Source organism: Corvus cornix, chromosome 3, assembly GCF_000738735.6.
Source record: "Corvus cornix cornix isolate S_Up_H32 chromosome 3, ASM73873v5, whole genome shotgun sequence".
NCBI classification, from domain to species: Eukaryota; Metazoa; Chordata; class Aves; order Passeriformes; family Corvidae; genus Corvus; species Corvus cornix.
The window spans coordinates 13,848,113-13,868,600 of record NC_047056.1 but is presented as its reverse complement, the minus strand read 5'-3'; the positions used below and the strand labels follow the sequence as shown (position 1 = coordinate 13,868,600).

The 20,488-nt window shown below is 46.2% G+C and overlaps 2 protein-coding genes across 2 annotated transcripts in view; one reads left to right on the top strand and one right to left on the bottom strand.

The window, feature by feature from the left end:
• Positions 1–4,704: 4,704 nt before the first annotated feature.
• On the top strand, positions 4,705–8,297 carry LOC109143786 (carbohydrate sulfotransferase 9-like). The gene is made up of 2 exons (XM_039569217.1): positions 4,705–4,857; positions 6,280–8,297. The coding sequence occupies exons 1-2, from the start codon at positions 4,761–4,763 to the stop codon at positions 7,077–7,079; spliced, it is 897 nt and encodes a 298-aa protein (XP_039425151.1). The 5' UTR covers positions 4,705–4,760; the 3' UTR covers positions 7,080–8,297.
• A 2,502-nt stretch (positions 8,298–10,799) lies between these two features.
• The window catches only part of XDH (xanthine dehydrogenase), a 48,529-nt gene continuing 38,840 nt past the window's right edge, over positions 10,800–20,488 (bottom strand). Inside the window, exons 28-37 of the mRNA XM_010393502.4 lie at positions 20,107–20,188; positions 19,448–19,543; positions 18,615–18,743; positions 17,530–17,604; positions 16,627–16,679; positions 15,408–15,522; positions 14,683–14,748; positions 12,924–13,112; positions 12,317–12,484; positions 10,800–11,569 (exon numbers count right to left, since the gene is read on the bottom strand). Coding sequence (XP_010391804.4) covers positions 11,519–11,569; positions 12,317–12,484; positions 12,924–13,112; positions 14,683–14,748; positions 15,408–15,522; positions 16,627–16,679; positions 17,530–17,604; positions 18,615–18,743; positions 19,448–19,543; positions 20,107–20,188 — 1,024 coding nt within the window. The 3' untranslated portion in view covers positions 10,800–11,518. The remainder of the gene's footprint in view (positions 11,570–12,316; positions 12,485–12,923; positions 13,113–14,682; positions 14,749–15,407; positions 15,523–16,626; positions 16,680–17,529; positions 17,605–18,614; positions 18,744–19,447; positions 19,544–20,106; positions 20,189–20,488) is intronic.

The window sequence follows — 20,488 nt, the reverse complement described above, 5'->3', positions numbered from 1 at the left end:
GGACTGCAGCAGGAGATCAAAGTCTGGTTCCAATGAGTGATGTTTTACAACAGAGGTTTTCTTCCCACCATCCTGTTTTTCACTACCAGCAGCTCTTTTTCAGGAGATTCTGAGAGGTTTCAGACCCCAATCTCCTCTGTGCTGTCCCAAGCAATGCTGCTCTGGCCACCCAAGTAAAACTCTCCCATCTCTGTGAAGCTGTGGGCCAAGCAGAGGCTTTGTCCCCATGTTGGGGGTGGTAGCGAAGTGGCTCCTGAGAACTCTTTCAGGATCCCTCTCTTACTCAGGTCCCAAAGGGAAGAACAGTCCAAAGAGCAGAGGTGTCTGCATGAAACAAAATTCACATTAAGAAATAAATGAGAAAGAAAAGCTGAAGGACTAGATTTTCCAAATTACCACACATCCAGAGGCCTTGCCTGGTTTGTCTGGGAGCACTTTGGGTTTCTCTGATGTGGCGCTAAAGAGAGAGGAAGGCCAGGAGGAGCTTGGGACACAAAGCAAGACTGAGATCTGCTTGGAGAAACACTCGGTGGTAAAAGGTCCTGTGCTGTTCAGGTGGCACCACAAAGCTCCATGAGGAGATGCTGGGATGGAGGCGGTGGCTGCTGGTCCCACGGCAGGTGATGGGATGGAGGTGATGGGATGGAGGTGATGGGATGGAGGTGATGGGATGGATGGCTGCTGGTCCCATGGCAGGTGATGGGATAGAGGCGATGGGATGGAGGTGATGGGATGGATGGCTGCTGGTCCCATGGCAGGTGATGGGATAGAGGCAATGGGATGGATGGCTGTTGGTCCCATGGCAGATGATAGGATGGAGGTGATGGCCACCTTGAGGATGATGAGCATCCTTCCCCTGCACACATGGATCCAGACACGTGCTATTTTTCCATGGGATTCCCATCTGCAACTGCAGAGAGATAATGGCTGTAATCCCCATATTTTTTTTAAAGTTGAGTCTCATTCAGTCCTTTGGCTCCCCCTTCCAGGAAAATGCCCTTATCCTTAATAAAGCAGGGAGAGAGAGGTCCTCTGGATGGGTACATGGCAGAGGCTGCACTGCTGCCTCGTCCTCTCTTCACCACCGTTATGTGCTCTGGTTGATGTGGGCCTGGCTGAGACAATGCAAAGTTTAACAGCTTATGGAGTAATTAAGCAAAGCCTCTCAATATAGCATCACTAATTAGACAAATCCTCCCTAAACTACCAGTAGTTCACCCTGTAAAATCCTCATGTAATAGCCTTAGAAAATAATGACACTCAGCGCTGGCATTCGGCCACACAGCTCGATGGCAATTCCAAAAGCACTTTGGATGTTCATGAGTCTTTTTTAAAAAAAAAAAACAACAAACCAAATCTAAAATGTACATTTCCCCCAATGACTCTGCTCCGGGGCGTATTAAAAGCAGCACCTTGACTCAGCCTGCCACATAAACATCCTGCTGCCCCCGGACAGCCCAATACTGTCTTCCTCCCAGGATGAGGAGCTGAATAAGAAGTGACAATCACAGCTCCTGCCCGCAGGAAAACAGGAAGCACCAGAGTTGTACAAGCACTCCAAACATTGTCCTACCTGCTCCACTCCTTGGGTGCAATGGGAACTTGCTTTTCTTTCCTTTCCTATCAGCATTGCATAACTATTTCTGGTCCAGTGCTGCTCAGTCCCAGGATACTGCTGCGTGGGGCGGTCCCTGTGGCCTCTGGCTTCTCCCTACCTGCCCAAAGCCAGCCTGGCGCTCCCTGTCCAATGCCCAAGGACAAATGTCCACCTTCCTAACCCACTGCTAACACTGGCAGCGCTGAATGCAAGCGCTGGAGGAGATGGAGATGGACTCAGGGTGCTGGGCAGATTGGCTCACCCACATCTGGCAGGAGCTAGAGTGAAGAAAATCCCAAATCCCACCAGAAAGCAGCTGAGTTGGCCAAATTTGGAAATGATCATGAGACTGAAGGAGCTGATGCTTACACACAGGCTCCAGCTCATGCACTAAAGTGCTAAACCTTGTCCCTGAGAATAAGGTAGCCTTGTGGGTGGGTGATGGGGTGTGTGCCCCACCCTCAAAGCAAGCTGGGCAGCCAAGGTTCTCCACAGGCACACAGAGAGGAGCTCTGGGAATCCAGCGATGCGATGGAGAAGAGGCCACAAAAACCCACTCACACCCTTGACTTTTTGGGTTGATTTCAAGGAATCCTTCCCCACTCAGTGCAATGCATCCCCAGCAAGCAGCCTGGCAGCCCTGCTCTCAGAACCATCCTTCCCAAAGACCAGAGACTTTTCACATTAAATGATGCTCTGGGAGCAGGGAAGCTTGCTCCTCCTCCAACTGCTCCCATGTTTCTGCGAGAGATGGGCCCAAACTGGCTTGTGAGACACAGATGTCATATGCAAGTTTCCAAACAAGAAGAGAAATAAGAAAGTTTCCTCTCCGCTTTTCCTTTCCTCACAATGTAAAAACATCCCTCACCAAATGAGGCAGTGTTTGCCATCACTTTGCAAAGTTCACATTCCCACAAGGCAGGCACGAGGAGGAACAAGGGGGGGAACCATCACATCAGTGCCTGCAGGTCATGGTCACACAAGACAATACTTTGCAAAATTTGGAAGTGGGAGGAATGTGGGAAGGCTGAAGAGGAGGATGTTTATTAACATATAAGAATATCTCCAAAGGGTTTGTGTCCTGTGAGGAGAAAAAGGGAGGCCAAGGCAATGTTGTTCAAGATATTGGTGGGTGAAAATCTGGAAATCCTTATTCAGGCAATCCTACTGCTGGTGTAAAAAAAAATGGGCTTTTTCTCATATTCATGGTAGGGAGGGTTTTCCTAAATTACGGGAAGCTTCATATGAATTGCCCAACTAATTCCCTTGTGCAACTGCATTAAGCAGTAGGATGTGAATGTATTTCCACGCCTGACTCAGCCTCTGTGCCCAAAAAGGCTGCTGTCTCCTTACAAGTGTATAGCAGGAAGCCTTTCAGTCCAAGAACTGCAGTCTCAGCCTTGCTGGCTGTTGCTAAGCGGTGAATGGAAGGCAAACAGGGGAAACCCAGCAGTGAGTTTCAGTGTCTACAGATACTTGAGAAAACTTCTCAGCACCAAAAAAAATTAAACGGAAATCCCAGGGGGCAAGAAAAAAATTAATTTAAAAATCACCATTTAAATGGCAGATACAAGTTAGAAGAGAGAGAGGTGAAACCCTGATGTAACTTGGTTAGTTCTGTTTCCTTGCAATGCAAAGCTAATGGGGCTTTCTGCTATTTCCTTCTGCCCTTCAGACAGAGAACGTCACTGTGCTTTCACTTTATGACTGTAAATAAAAATCAGCTGCATTTCTCCCTACCCACTGCAGTTGCACTTCGGCTCACTGGGGTTGTGGTTGGGACAGTCCCTGCTGAACTGAATTTCAGTGCAGGAAGGCACATGCTGCTGCTGCTGCCTCCTACACCAAGAGCACTTGCAGAACTCCTTCTGCCCTTCTATTTGTTAATCTCACCGCAGTCTCTTGATCAAAAGGACCTCCTTGCACTGGAGCTGGCTCTGCCGGCAGCTGGGCGGGCTTTGGCTGCAGCTCCGGTGTGTGGCCAGGCCGCAGGTGAGGCTGCCCAAGAGCAGCTCTGGGAGCTGGGGAGGAGAAGCACTGCTGAGCACCAGTTTGGTCACCCTAACACCTGTCGGGCTGGGAGGAGCAAGATCAGCACTGCAGCTGAAAGGAAAACGAGAGTCTTCTGCTGGGAAGGGAAGCAAAGTGCGGCCATTCACTCCTGCCCCGGCATATCCTCAGCTCCTGGCTGTACCGGGCTTCTCCCAGGTTTGGGGGGCAGGTTGCAGGGACACATGCAGCGGGGTCTAGCCACAAGACCTGGAGGAAACCTCTCCTCCTCGCTGTAGAAAGGCTTTAAAAGGCACAAATGAGGCCACGGCAGCTGCGAAGTTCATCCCCTAAGCCGCAGGGGGGAAGGGCTGACAGCGCCCACATCCCTCGCCTCCACCAGCGGTGGGCAGGGCTTCCTCGGGCACAGAGCACCCTCTGCTGGGAAAGCCACGGTTGTCCAGAGAACAGCAAATCCACCCGTGGCACAGCCCTCAAGAACTCCTGGGAGGTGGGTTTCCGTCACACGGGGTGGCTCCTTGGGGAAGGGGAGGAGCAGCACATCTGCCTGCCTGCATGGGAGCACACCCCCTTTTTTTGGGCTCTGCGCTGCCTGGTGCCTCTGCAGCAGTTGCAGTTTTTAAAGAGCAAAAGGACCCAAGCCGCAGTTCCGTGCTTCCAGTGGACCTGCCACATGACACTGGCTGTGCCCTGTCACCGTGTCACCTCCCCTGCCACAGCTTCTAGCCTAAAAGACCTCCTAGCACCACAGAGGCAGGACCCATGGCCCAGCACTTGCTTGTTCAGCCTCACTGAGTGCCAAAAACAGGGAGTATCAGGGGACCAGGGACATCTTTCCCCACGTGGCTCTGCAGGACCCTGCAGAGGAGCAGGGACGCAGGACTTGTTCCTCATAGGGAGCACTGTCACCCGACACGGCACAGACACTGAATAAAAAGGCAGATTCTGCCTCAAAATCTCACACTGTAAGCGCAGGCAGGAGGCACCCACTGTGCCTCAGGCCATTTCCCTGCCCCCAGCCGAGCTGCTGCCCAAACAGTACTTTAACCCAGCTCTGGCTGAGTGTGTTTAAGTAAACACAGGAGGTTCCCCAACACCCTTCCTTCGGGTCCCAAGTTGCTCACCAGCACTCGGCACCCAGCACACCCCAGAAATGCGCTTCCTTCCCCGCCTCGGCCTCTTGGCTGCCCTGGCCGTCACCGCCTTCCTGAGCTGGAGGCTGCTTCAGACCCCAGCCCACAGCCAAGGAGGTAAGGCCTGGCCACCACGGCGATTCTGTGCCGCGGGGGAAGTGACCTGGAGCTTCTTCCAGAGGGTCTTGGTGGGCAAATGCCTACAGGACAGAAAACACCCTTTGCACAGTGTTGGTGGAGAAAGCCCTTGCTGTGGGGCCCTGCAGCTGTATGTCCTTAGTGGGGTCATTGATCTCAGGTGTGGTGGGGAAAACAGGTGTCAGGCTGCTGGAGGTGATTCCCAAATCTTTGCTAGGACAGTGAAATGCTGTTGGGAAGGTGGGAGGGAGCAGGGGCAGGGGGGTTGATGATTATTGCATTTCTTGCCTTAAAAATGCATCCCTCCGCTCCAGTTCCCATCGTTCCAGGGCAAAGTCATCACTAGATTTTGCAGACATTGTCGTTCTGGGGCTGGGTGAGTTAAAGAACCGCTCAGGATCGCTTCAGGCACCACTGTGTTTCTTCCTGTGTTCCTGATGTCCTTTGCCTAATTTTAACTGTGCTTCTCTGCCCTGTACAAGAACCTCCCCAAATATTTAACTTCCTGTGGACCCAGAACAAATCATCAAACTGTCTCCCCAAGGCTGCCAAATGTCTGCACTGAGCAGATGAGGCAGATGTGCTGCTGCTAAAGAAAATAAACTAACAAGGCAGGCATTAATCTTCCACATTCAAACCTACTATGGCCTTTTCACATCAAAAATAAGAAGACAGAAAAAAGCAAAGCTGAAATTTGAGAAACTAGTCAGACTCTCATAGAGTCTTTGCATTTGCTTTTGCCTTTGATATTTGCTTTTTTGTCATCTCACTTCTATTTGCTTTTTGCTTTTTATTTGCTTTTGCCTTTTTATCTACAAGAGAAAAAATTTACATATGGGGGTGATGCAAGAAGTGATGTCATTTGGATCCCTAAGTCACCCTGAGCCAACAAGAATAATCCTTTACTTTCAGATGTATTTGATAGCTGATATCAATCCATTAACAGATGCAAAAGGGTTTGCAGGATAGCGTGTATTTGTAGCTACAAACTTAATTTATTACTGCCTGATCTCAAAATATTTTTTACTCTTTGGTAAACTCACCTCTGAGATGTTCAGTTGCAAGCAAGGAGTTAAAAGCAAAAATTAGGATTTAGTGGGGAACAGGGCCTGTGGAATAAATCTGTGGTTGAGATCAGTCCTCAGACATGGTGATTTGGGGAAAGGGGGTCTGAGTGTCCATAATGTCATGTGTTCATGGGGACAGAAACCCATTTCCCAGCAAAGCCAAACTCTTTGCCAGACAGGGGTGGTCTCCCCTCTCCTACCCATATTTGTCCACATTATATCCTTTCCACACTGGAATAACTGGAGAAGAGCCTGCTACGATACCCTGTGCTGAAGGTCCTACTTAGGGCACTGTGTTCTTTCTTCACCCCCATCTCCAAATGGTGTTTCCCAGGTGACTTGGCCCCCAAGGCAAAGAAGGGCTTCACTTTGCCACTGGACACCTTCCTTCACATCCAGCAGATCAGGAAGAGGAGACTGAGAACTTTCTGCAGCCGAACAGGCAAAGTCACCACGCTGCTGAGCAGCCAGGTCAAGAGAGCCTCCCTGCTCCCAAGTCTGAGGGTGAACACCAAGCTGGACCTCCTGTACTGCCAAGTGCCATCAACAGGGGTGGAGGAATGGCAGCAGCTTCTGCAGAAACTAGAGGAGGCCAATGTGACGCTGCCAGCGCCAGTCCCCTACCACCGGCTACATGCTAAGGAGACACAGCTGAGCAAGTTCAAGCAGACGGAGATAAAGGCCATGCTGGGGTCTTACACCAAAGTGCTCTTTATCAGGGACCCTTTCCACAGGCTGATCGCCACATTCCTGCGAGGCATGGGCAGCAGCCCATCCTTCAGCAGCTTCATCCAGGAAGTCCTAGACAGTGAAATGCACAGTGGCAGCATGGCTTGGAAACCACTGGTCAGCCTGTGCCAGCCCTGCCTCATCCAGTATGACTACGTGGTGATGTTTGGCTTCCTCAGGCAGGAACTGGACCACCTGCTGCAGCGGGCTGGGCTGCCTGCAGGCAGCCTCCTCCCCGAGCTCACTGACAGCCAAGTGCAGCGGACCTACAGGTGGTTGTCAGAGCAGCTGTTCAGCGAGCTGTCTGCCCAGCAGAAGAAGCAGCTGTCTCATTTCTACCGTGGGGACCTTGCAGCTTTCCTGTTTCCTAGCAGTTTCCTGTCAGAGCACCCCATCACCGCATAGACCTGGGAGAAATAGCCTGCATGGAGGAACTGCTTCAGGGAGCACTAATCCAAAAGCAAGTGCTTCAAGATAGTGACAGGCCTTTGCTTCCCAGCTGCTTGCAGTGAGGTTTTCCATGTCACAGCCCAAAAGACTCATCAGAGAGCCAAGACAGACCACTGCTGGGGACAGGGGATCAAGATGGTTGAATCATATTTAAACATAAGAAGACATATTGTGTTTAAACATATCCTGGTCAGAGCAGGCACTAGGGAAACTTGTGGCACTGGGACTTGGAAAACTGCATGAACTGAATTGTGATGGGTTAAACTGAGCAGTTTGGGGTGGGGTGGAGTGGACCTGCTGCAAACCACAGCAGCATCACCTGTGCTGTGCCCACACTGACATTTCCTATTCTGGGCTCCATGTTGGTCCAAGAGGTTTGGCAATGGCTTCTTCATGACAAGTCTCCTGACACAGATACAAGGAGCACTCCCAAAGGAGCATATCACCTGGAGGCTGAGATCTGACACAGGGTGGCACACCCTCCTGGGGAACCACTGGCAGTGTTCCCAGTCTTTTCATGCTCAGGGAAGGTCAGGCCTGGCCCATTGCTTGGTCTTACCTGTTCTGTGTGAATTGTTCCTGTTTTACAGCCTCACCTCCCACGTGTTTGGGCTCAAGTGGGCCCTGGCAATGGGACCCGATGCTTGCTCCATTCACAGGTTTAGAGTTTGCCTCCCCTCCTTCCAGGGCTGACTCCAATGGGCCAAGGCCAGCTTTCAGCTCAGTGCACTAGCCCTGAGACAAGGAAATGTCAGTGTGGACCAGGTACCACCCACAGCATCAGACAGACTGCCTTCCACCTTGTATCGGCAACTGCTGGGCCCTGTGGAGGCAGCTAGAAGCATCAGAATGCACCACTGTGCGGCAATGGAAAACAGGATGTGGCTACTACAAGCTCCTGCTGGCAGAGAAGCGTGAGGACTGACTCTGCTTTCTTTTGGACTTGGCTGCCAGCGTGGCCAGACAGAGGCCCAGTCTCTCCAGCTGGCTCACTGCTTCATCCAGCTGGGCAGCCCAGAGCAACCACCCGCCCTCTCCCAGCTTTGGTCACTGAGCTGATCTGACTCACAGCCCCTGGGAAGGGTCCATCTTCATCAAACAAACACAAGGATGAGCTGAATTTGTCTAGATTTCAAATCCTGACAGACTCTTACCATAGCATACTTGTTTCCAGAGTATTTAGCAGCTTTATTTTGCAATGTTGTGACATTCACAGAGAATTCCACATACATTCATGATTCCAGTTTGACAATGCTCATTAAAGAATGATGGTGAAAACTGTTGAGTTAGAACTGACCTAAAACAATTACCAGAACCTTGGCCTCCCTCTCTCACAGAGGGCCATGCAACTAATGGCATTAAGACATCCGATCAGCTGGGCTCCTTTCACACTCCCACAAACCCTCCAGCTGCAGTAATTACTATTTAAGTGCCGTTATTGTGCGCAGTACTTTACAGTCTAGCAAGATGGCATAGTTCCTCTTCTGAGGATAGACTTCTGGAAGTAGAAAAGCAGCAAATTTCCAATTATATGTCATTAAAGTAGAGTTTTGCATCCATGCTCTATTTCACTGGTAAGTACTAGAAAAGGAACATTTTTCTCTTCATGAGTAGCTTTCCCTCCAGTGATGGAGAGCTGAGACCCCACACAGCAAGATGTGTGTGAGGAGATGGGACACAGCACCTGACAGGGGACAGTGCTGTGCACTCAGGGCAGGAGAGCCTGCTCCCCCACAGCTTTGTAGTGCAGAGCACACCTCAAGTCAGCAATCTTGTCTTCCAGCCAGCCTCCCCAGCAGGTCCCAGTCCTTTCCTAAGGTGCCTGCCATTTAGTTCCACAGGAAAGCAATGTATGAAATGTTCAGACATTGAGAGGTGACACGAAAACTTCAGCTTCGTCTTCCTTAGAGTCCCACAGCATAGGCAGGTATTACAATGATCTTTCTGCAAATTCCTATTAGCCTCCAAGCTTCCCTTTTCCCTACACCCTCAAAACCAGTGTTTTGCAACCCTGCTTTTATACCATTGCCCTCCCCATGGGTTTGATATAATTAACATCCAATTCCAGTGCACCCCAAAAGGAAGGTGTTCCCTCCCTCCATCAGCTGAGCAAGGGAATCAAGAGGGCCCCAAGCTGGGCTGGGCGTGAGGGCCAGGGCTGGTGCCTGGAAGAGAGTGGCTCACTGGTGCTGCAGCAAAACTGGCCCTACAGGTCTGCTCTGAACAGCCTGCTCTGACCACTGCATGTACACAAAACTTGGCAAATGCACTTCCAATTAACTCACAAAGCAAATAGCAAAACAGAGACTTGATACATCTAATTTTAAAAAAATTCACCTGACCAGGCAGTCACTGCGACTGTGTGAGATACTCACAAACCCATCATGAAATGATGAAAATTCCAGAACCAGGGGGAGAAAGAGCACCTACTCATCCTGCTGGTGACATCCCACCATGTCCCAGGACTCTCACAGGCAGCAGGCCTATCGTGAACAGTTGCCACTTTCCCGTGGAACAACACTGGGAGCTCCTTGATATCCCACTCTGTCTGTGTTTCCCCATGCTCTGCATTAACACACATTACCTTTGTATTTCTCACCCTGATCTGAGTGAGCATGTCCAGCAATCTCACGAGGTGGAATTCACAGAAACAGAGCTGATACCAATCTACCTTACAGACTTTGTGTTTTGCATCCTTCCCTGGTCACCCATGAATGTGGATACACAGGCTCCAATAGCTGTTCTTTCACATAAATTATCACGTTTTCTTCTCTGAGAGGTTTTTTACATATTACCGACTTTCAGGAGAAAACAAAAACGTGTTCTTGCCCAGTACCTCAGAGCTTAAGAAACACCAATATCGTATTTCAATTAATAAAACAATTACATAGCAAGCTCAATTGGCACAAAATACTTCCTGCAACTCACATACACAAATTCCCTTCTTCTAGATGGTAGATCCATAACATTTAAGTTGAGAAATAAACCTACACCTTTCCAAGCAGTATACCCTGGAGTGCTTAAAAAAATTTCACACTGAAGCAGGAGGCCAACTTTTAGAAGTTTGTATGTGAGCAAAATTTTATATAAGGACTTACATCCTCTTGCACCATATTTTTTGATGGCCCTGGGAGTGCAAAGAGAAAAAGGACATTTTAATAAAGCTGTGGGCCAGAGAAACAGATAAAAGTTTGCAAATGATAAGCAGGCACAGTACGTGGCTGACACCATCTAGAGATAACATGGTGCTCCAGTGTTGAATCTGACAGTGACAAAACCTGTCGGGAGGGATTCCCAGCACTAAATCCAACATGAAAAATATATTCAATCCAAGTGACACCAGGTCATCACACAGTCAGCACATTTTTTAGACAAGCAGTCCCTGTGGCAAAATGTACCCATTCTCTTACATTCAGCAAAACTAAGAGTTCTCTTGGAAAGAAGGCAAGGCCATGACAGCAAGGGATTGATCCTAGAGGGCACCCAGAGCCAGCTAATCCCCAGCTGTGTCCAACCTCCTCGTACCCCTTGCTAAGGCTGGTATAAATTGCCTTGGGAAAATCAATAAGCAAATTTCTCTGTTACTCCAAGGTCTCTGATGTCCTTTCTTATTTAAAGGATGGGGAAAGATGCGAAGGTGTGGGATGGGAAAAGAGTGGGTCAAACAAAGCAGCATCTTGCTGGAAGTCCTCTTGGTATATTTAGTTTTTATCTTTAATCAGAGAAGACAAGGTAGCACTTGAACTAAGATCTCGTTAAAGCCCAGGTGCGGACAAAGCAACAGTCATTGAACTTGGCGTAAATCAGTTACTGGTCACATTTTAGCCTTTTCCTCTGGAACACTTTTGTTACACAGGTAAGACCATCTTCATTAGCCAACATCAAAAGTCCTGCTCATCTCCCTCTAGGATGTACCTGGCGTTGTGTGCAGAGGGGACACGGCAGGGTCCAGCCCTCAGCACCTCTTACACCTTCCCCATCTTAGCTAGAGGGCTCTGTGTCTGGGCTCAACACATTTAAGTCCTTTTTGGCATAGCATCACAAGGTGATACATCTTTTCCCTTTAGCAGGAAAAAGAAGAAACAACCACCTTGCTATTTCACATTGGCTGTTAAGAAGCATCCTTGCAGCAATTTTATAGGAAACCTATAAGATTTTTCAATTACACCTGGATAACATCACCTTCCACTTCATTTGAATTTACATCACAGCTATAATCTGGCAGCAATTCCCTCTCACAAACAATGATTGGACAATTAAATGTGAAAGCTCCATGAACCAGTGGGTGAGCCACATGAACACAGATATTTTTTTTCTCCATTATAGTCCTGCTGCCTTGTGGTTCCTCTGGTGTAAGCTCAGTTTCAGCAGAGTTTGCTCCTCAAACTTTCCTCTTACACACGCACACACCATGGCTTAAAGGTCCCTGGCTCAGCAGAAGGGCACTGTAAAGAGAAAAAAATAATTGAATTAGCAACAAATGAGGGTCCTGTCCAGGGTTCAGCATGTCCCACCGTGCTGCTTTTGAGGTGGGGGACTTTGTACATGTGATGATAGGAGCTCCTATCCCAGTTTTTCCAAACACAGAGATGTTTGTCTCGTGGCACTTCTGATAGAGGCCTGATGGTCAACTCTTACAGAGCCCTGTGACAACACTATGATCGAGGAGGAGCCCATGAAGAGCCAATGACAGGGATAACTCCTGCACTCCTTCAGTACAAGTCCACAGCCTCTAAGGAGACTCCTGTGGCCATAACATTGAGAAGAAAGGAGTATTTGAAGGACTGCCTTTCTCTCCCTCCCTTTCTGAGGGACACCACTAAATCACAGCATGGCCCTCACCATATGTGATGATTCTTTGAGAGATGATAGTCAGGAGCATCAGGACAAGCAGTCAGTGCCTTTGTTCCACAGACAACACTTGGAGAATGGAATGGACTGAATTTCAAAGGTACTGCACAGTAGCCCTTCCTGCAGTGGGAGCCTTAGCAGTACTGGGCTGCGGATTTGGCTCTCAGCTGGTGGCAGGTTAAATGAAGGGTAACACCCACAAAACAAAACCCGTCTAGTGAAGCAGGGACACAGCCTCCCCATCCTGCCCTAATCCCAGCCCCGGGCCCCTGTGACTTCCAGGCACACTCCCCGTGGGACAGGCTGGCCAGGGAGCAGACTGTGAGACCAGGGGCTGTTACCATTTTGGTGAAGATGTCCACGCAAGCATTGCGGATCCTCTCTGGGGTGGCAGGGCTGTCCAGCCTGAATGCCTCCGTCAGACCAGAGTCCTTCCTTGCTGAGTAGATGGCATCTTTAATGGCATAAAACACTGAGGCAGACAGGAACAGAGGTGGCTCTCCCACAGCCTAGACAGAGCACAAGCAAGAGTGAGGCTTTGCCTTCCAGATGGGAACCTCAGTCTACCAGATGTGCTCAGTGAGGAAACATGAAGCTAAAACAGCTTCCAGTGTGCCAGGTGGGAACAGTGAGGAAAGACTGAGCTAAAACAACCCTCAGTCCAATTAAAGAAGAAACAGGAAGAAAACACAAGCTTTCTGACACAGCAAAGCCACTTCATTTCTGTCTAATGGACAATCACAGTAGCAATGTGCAGGTTATTTCAGTTCTTCCTAACTAGAAAGGATAGTACACACATTTCTGATAAGAAACAGAAAAACATCCTGCCCTCAGAGTAACCACAGCATAATGAGATGAACTGTTTAGACACACAGAATCATTACTTCATCCCACTCAGCTTCGCAGTGTTATGGGACAGTAAGAGGCAAACAGATGTCACAGGCGTACCTTGGATGAGTAAACTGCCTTGCTATTGGGGCAGTCCCGGAGAAGAGACACATAGAATTCTGTTGGGATGTCTCCAAATGCCGGGATTTTGTACATGCCAGGCCCTCGAGTGTACAAGTTCCCTTCAGGAGAGTAGCGCAGCTCCTCCATGGTGAAGAGCCCAATGCCCTGGACAAATGCTCCTTCTATCTACAAACACATCCAAACAAGGTTACATTCCCTTTGTTGTTGTTCTTCCCTGCACAAGGACAAACAGTTATGACATCCACCAGGGTTCTCAACCCTCCCCACCTGAGTCAGATCCTGCTTTTTATCTCTAAGTCCTTGTCCCTTCTGCTGGGTACAATCTTTGCACAATCCCTGTGTTCCCACATAAATGTGGCTGCATTTCCCTGGGAGGTGAAGCAATTTACAAATACATGCAAACAGATTTTCTGTAAACACAGGACAGGAATTTTCTGATGAAGCAACAGAAAAAAAATAAAAATCAGTTATAAAATACTGATTTCTTCCCAGGCAGGTGAACACTGAATGAGTTGAACCTGATAATTCAAAGGACAAGTAGACTAAAAGGACTAAAGATGAAACATCTGAAGGCAAACTATTTCATGCTTTCTATTTCAGTATAAACTATTTCTGAAGTGCTGCTAAGTATTATCAGGTCACCAGCACAGACACCTGCAAAAACACTCCCATATCAATTTAAGTACTAAAAAACTTCTTTACATATTTTTTCTACTGTGAATTTTAGGAGAAAAAACATTATGAGAGCAGGATGTGCTTGAACAGCCCTGCACAAAGCAGCTCTGCTCTCTGTGCCCACTGAGATATTTGACAGCCAGAGCAGTCTAAAGATTTGGCACAAGCATTCATTGACCCATCTCTGTGTACTGGTGTTCCTGCACTCAGGCCACATCCTTTCTCTTTTATGCCCCCAGATCCTCTGCAGCAATTCATGGAAGGACACAGGAATTTAAGACCACTTTGACAGGCTCCATTTAGCCCATCTCTCAACTCCCAAACCTAAAGTGACAAGCTGCAAAGACAGAAAATCTCTTTCTCCCCTTGGACACTACCAAAAAAAAAAATCTCTTTCAGAAAAACTGTCACTTTCAAGGAGGTTTCATTTTAGCTGTAGCAGAGCTCTGCAACTCATGCTCTCCTGTCATCCCAAATCCTGCAGCAGTTTCATTAGAGTTACACCGTATCAACATCTAGAGTTAGCCAGGGAGCTAAGATGGCTAGATAAGCATATGTCTAACAATTCATCTCTTGGTCTGTCAAACAACCCTGTGTTTTTTACCTTTATCTGCTAAGAGATATTGTGATTATTACTGCACAAAATTTTGAAGTAATCTTGTGCCTGCCCAAGGACTTCACAAGATAAGTACCTGGTCCAACTTCCTGTTGAGAACTCTACACAGCAGCAGCTGGAGGACAGTCTGCCACACTCCTTAGTCACAGGAGAATTTTCACTAAATTAAATAAACTTAATATTGACAGATAGAAGTATAAATATCAGGTGTGGGATTTAGCCTGAAAGACATCACTGGAGTGGTAACTGGACAATATCCTGTAGTCTTAATATCCAAGCCAAAAAACCCCAAACCCTAACAGAATATTCCCCTATGTAATTCTGCGCCAAGTTTAAAAGGTGGTGTTTGCAAAGGCGCAGCCTGGAGAGGGATAATAAATAGAAAAACCAGAGAGCAGTGTGATTGCTTTAACATGATGGAAATAGCAACACTTTTTCACTTACCTGTCCTATATCTATGGCTGGGTTCAGACTGGTACCAACATCCATAACAATGTCTGTGCGAATGTTCTAAAACACAGGAATAAAGGGTAAAGCAACACAGGTCACTGAAACTGGTACACCGTGGTCTCATGTGAGGAGGAGTATCCAAACACTATCCCATGCTTGGACAGTGTTCTATAATCTTATCTCAGATGAACTCCTCATACTGACTTTTAATCTGAGTTCACCCCAAAAGTAAATCAGAGGAACTCACTGCAGTTTTCCCTAGAGGTTCAATGGGCCCAGTTAATATTAATTCCAAGATGCTGGTCTGTACCTGAGCATAACCAGCTAGGTCGATTCTGATGATAATTTTTTCTTCTTTTTTTTTTTTTTTTTTTTTCCTTTCCTTTCTTTCCAGAAGCCTTCAGTGTTATTTTAATGATTAACTCAATTCCAGGATGTTTCTGTACTTTTGTGCCAACACAATGCTGCTATCTCTTACTCAAGCAAATCCAGTAACTTTTGCAATCATTCATTAAGCCCCAAATCCCCACAGGGTTTATTGTTTTATTACGCTTTATGGATTGCTGCACCGTGGAACAGAGGAGTTAAGACGTTTGCTGAAGGTCACACCAGACCAATGACAGAGCCAGGAATGAGCTGACACCCAGTATTTGTTCTAACTCCCCATGGATGTTCCCTTCACCAAAACACAGAGAGCTGTTTCACTGTTGACCCCTCACCTTGTGGTCACCTGTCAGGCAATCTATCTCAACCTCAGAGCAAGCAACGCCATAACTGAAGTAGGAGAATGGTTTCCCTTCGTTCTTTTCGAAGTTGTAGCCAAGGTCAGGAATCCTTGATACAAAAAGAAACAAAACCACACATTTCATTACGTGAAAAAATCAAATACAACTACATTGCAACTTATCAAAATTCTCATTCACTTTTGTTTTATTCCTTCTGTCAAGCCCATGCAGAAAGGAAAACTGTAAACAACTATAAATAGAAATTTGCTAAATCTGTTCTGTATTCCAAAACTTGATTGAAACTATCAAACTGCTTTAGCCGTGTTTATCTTCCCATGAATCTCAGGGCTTGTGATGATGGTTATAAACTAATTCTCACCAACCTAGTAGCAAATCCATTGCTTTTAGAGTGCAGTTGAGCATTTCTTTAGGGCCATTAAATTTCAGAACATAGTCAAGCTGAAGCAAAATCTCTGTTAAGCTAAGAATTGATTTTAAGCACAGTTCATGGCAAACTTTGTATCTGGCTACTTCTACTTTATCTGAAGGTTTATTAAAAAACTGACAAGTCACTTGGTTAAGAGAAAAAATACATTTCAGACATGCAAAAGAAATGAACTCATAGTGTATTTTAGTTCTAAATAGGTTCTTCTCAACACTGTGTTTATTTATTTATTTATGTCAACCCCTCTGCCTTAAAGAAGATGGATCTCTGCTTTCCTCCAGCAGTAAAGCTGATTATGAGAAGTGCCTCATTTCAGAGCTACACAGGGCCCAGCAAGAGTCTGAAGTGGGAGAACAAATCCGGAAACACTGGTATCTGCTCATGCCATAAGAGACAGGATTTTCCTCAAGGACAACCCCTCTTATACTGCATGGTGGTTCTAGTGCAAAACTAGGTCACAAGGCTGACACAGAGCAGAGCCCCAGGCAAAGCTCTGATTTCATTTATGCCTCTTCAGACCAAGGTCAGCTGGAATGAAGTTAGATCTACTCCAGGTTTTCTTGTCCTCAGAGCTGTGCTCCAACAGGAATCGATTCTCACCAGCCAGGAGACTGTTAACCTCAGCTTACCACTTGTAGGTAGGAGAGGGAATGCAGCTTTTATTTAGAGCAGTGACAGGGGGCTGGGGGCTGTAAATCCTCCCAGAATTTCCCTGGATGCAATCCATGCAATCAAGTCAGTGCCTCTGCAGTGTGAATTTTCACTCACCTATAAAACCCTGTGGCTGACAGGCTGACACAGCTCTCGTAGGCGGTTTTAATCTGACAAAGTGAACAAGAGTTCGAAAACAGTGATTGTACAACCAGACCCTTCAGCATAACTGCACAAAAACATTTTCAGGAAGCCTCAAGTAGAAAATGTCCAGTGACAGACAGCTGTCACACTACCCAGCTCCAGCACTGCCAAACAGCATGATTGCAGCTACTCCCCCAAATAGCCCCGTCAGCAGCTACCAAGGGCAGAACTTGAACCATTGGCAGAGGATGAGACCTGCTTTTGTTTGTTCATCTCTCAGCTACAGGTTAGACTTTTAGCCTTAGAGACAAAGGTTAAATTGACAGGTCATCTTGACTTCAGTGAGGGAAATTCTATCCTGACTTCCAAATCAAAGTCAAAACTGATGTTGAAACTTGAAGAGTTTCAAGTCTGATGAAGAGCAGAGCTTGGATCTGAAGAGAGCCTTACAGCCCACCCATCTCTTCTCATTGTGGATACAGAGATATTGCAGGCAAGGAGCACTACAGGGGCTGAATGGCAAGCTCAGCAAGAGTTGTCTATGCTACAGAATCCCTTCATTAAAAATCAGGTTTCCTTCTGTCCAAGACTGTAGCCTGACTAGAAAGATACATATAACCACTCAAGACTTTTGTTTGATGAAGTTTGTCCTAGGCAGGCCCCAAAATTTGGGGAAATCTCAGGATTACAGTAATAATGGATGTCTTGGGGATGCCCTCTTGCAAGCTTTAATTACTGGGAAATCCGTGCCAGGTGTTGTGTTTCACTGTCTGTGCTCAAACCTGTGCTAGCAAGATGCAGAAGGCCTGGAGGACACATCTGCACACATGGTTAAAACAATCTCTGACAATGTCCACTTGTCTCGTGACAGCTTACCAAGTCTTCCCAGGATCCTTTGGGATTAGCCTGTTTGATAGGCTCAAGTCTTTTTAAGATAGTCTGACAGGCGTTCTAGAAACAAAGAGAGAGGGAAGAAATATTTTAAGATTTGAATAGCCAGCTTATCGTATTAAGAGCCCTATAAGAGTTTCAAAGAACCTTCTATTTAAATCAATGTTGCCTTTAGGACTTTGGCAAATCATAAAAAGAAACAAAGTTCACTAACAAATGTCCTGCTACATAGGAAGAAATGTTTCCTGAAAAGGATTTTAAAGGAGATAGGCTGTGTTGATAGCAGAAAGAAATCCCAAATTCAGCACAGAACTTTCTGGACCATGACACAAAATATAAGAAGTCCACTCATTTATACATTAACTGTATCTGTACCAAGTCTGTACAGGACAGCTCAGCATAGCTTACAAGATGATCCTTTAACACTGGAAAAAAAAAAATTCTTCCCAAAATTCAACTTACTCAGATAAGCCATGCAGAAAATAAAAACAGCCTGATGATTTTACTTTACAGGTTACACTTCCCTTTCTCTTTTAAACTGAGAATGGCCAGTGCTAAGTTGTTCTTCTAGAATGGAAAAGCCACATACCCAGCAAATATATGTATTGGTAACTCCACCATGGCAGACAGCCACGACCATGCCATTGCTACAGCACAACATTTGCTCTGAGCTGATCAACACTTAGAGCTTGTGGAGCACAGCTCTCAAACCATTTGCTATTAACACATGCAGCAAAATACATTTGTTATAGATAAGGCTGCATTAATTACTTAGAAGCTGGCTATTTAAATGGATGATTTGTTCTGCTCATTTCGAGCAATCCCAAATACTCTATTTTTAGAGCTACCAAAGGACTGAAGGAGAGTTTTGAATAACTCAAAAAAATAAAGTCATTCACAATCTAGTGCCACTGGTAGCTATAACAGGTAAAGAAGTTATGAGGCATCCTTAGACTGGAGCTGCCTTTTGATGGTTGTTTTCCTTAAGCAACAAATAAATACAGGACATCTCTTCATGCTCCAGAGCCCTCTCTTGTGACCCACTCCTTTCAATAACTCAGCTTCCATACATGGACGGCCATTCCATTGATATCCGCGCTGACTGAAGCAGCTGTCGGGGAGGTATTGGGGACAGTGTTTGTGCTGGTCTCACTGATGTAAATTTTGGAGGTGGGGACTCCCAGGGACCTGCTAGCAACCTGTGGAGCAAAGATAAACAATTGGTAAGCAGCACTTTTTATCCATGAGCATTGCCAGTCATTGCTTGCACTGCCAGGACCCACAGTGAAACCTCTACCCTCTCCCACCATGAACTTCATTTTTCCTGCAGGCCGAGTTGTTTGTGACTGAGAACTAGCCAGAACATTTTTACATTTGCATTTCACAGACTGAATGCCTGTGAGCACCTACATTTCTGCCACAATGACATTCACTGCACTATTGTGAGACTAAATTCTTGTCTCAACAATTAAAAGAATCAGAAGATCAATAGCCCTATGAGATTTTCCTTTCATTTTCCTGCTCCCTTAAGCCTTTTTAACTACAAAGGCACTAGCATATGCAGATATCTATGATTGCAATACCACTAATTTTCGTATAAAATGGATGTAAACTGTACCTTTATAGGGCGAAATGAAATTGCCAGAGAAGATAAACTGTAAGCATAACCTGCATTATCAATATAATGAGATTTAAGATGATGAAGAATCTAATTCTAATTCTCAATTGTGATAATACTCTGGAAATCTAGCACTGCTGCTGAAACAATGAAGAGGAATTAGTCATGATTTTTTACCCTCTGCATGCACACAGAGGAAGTGTCAAGCTGCCTGAGGCAATACTGTAGGGAGAGTAATTCTCCTGAAAAGATGTCTTATGCAGTTAAGCCCAAACTCATTATTACCTGAATCATTTTGGTGTGAAGTCCTTGACCCATCTCAGTCCCCCCATGTGTAAGTAACACAGAGCCATCTGTATACACATGGACCAGAGCTCCAGCCTACAACAGGGAACATTAATCATCATAAATTAACTAGTGGAGTACTTAGCGGGCTACAGAGAGAATTCATTCAGAACCAGACTAAGGTTGTTCTTTGGTGCAACTAAAGCCACTTGTTTACACTTGAGGTGAGTTTGGTTTAGTCCCACCAACTCACTGGAAGTTCCAAAGGCATAACAAACCCCAGTCAGTATTTTCAGCTCAGAAAGCAGGTGAAGTAATCCAATCCTGCCCCTGTGAAACACAGATGCACTCTTCACCTGAAATTGCCAACACTGCTGACAGTCCATCAAATCAGCTCAAACACAGGAGCAGCGTTTCTACTATCGAGAAAGGCAGGGAAATTAACCTAACACAGTACCATGGAAATGTAGCTATGTTATGGTGTCTTTTGGGCAGTATAAACTGGTAACTGTTGTGCTGTTCATTTTGGCTTAAAAAATGCTTGCTCTTAACTAATTTATTACTTCCAGAAGCTCCAGTTTGGTACAAATGGAGGAAGGCCTGGGGGAGGCAGCATAAATGCAGCTTCTCTAGCAAAAAGTCAAATGATATTTACCGACCTGGTTCAGAAATGGGACAGTGAAACTGATGCCAAATTTGGTAGGAATGATGCACATCCCTCTCTTCTTCCAGCGGTTCTGCCTGCAAGGAAAGAACATTATTGGTATACCCAGGTGCCTTTTACCACAAAACAATACTGTGCTTCCCTCTGACTGTGTATCAAATAGAAATTAAATACCTAACTGTGATATAGACAGAGTTAATCACTAATTTGTATTAAGGAATGCCTTTCTTCATGGGTTCCAACAAGAAGAAATTCCAACTGAAGATGCTTTCCCCAAGCATTATAGAAGCAGTTGTCCATACTATTAACTGTTCAGTTGTATACACAAGCCAACTAAAAAAGATTATAAGGCAGGGCAAAGCCTAAACAAATTGCCT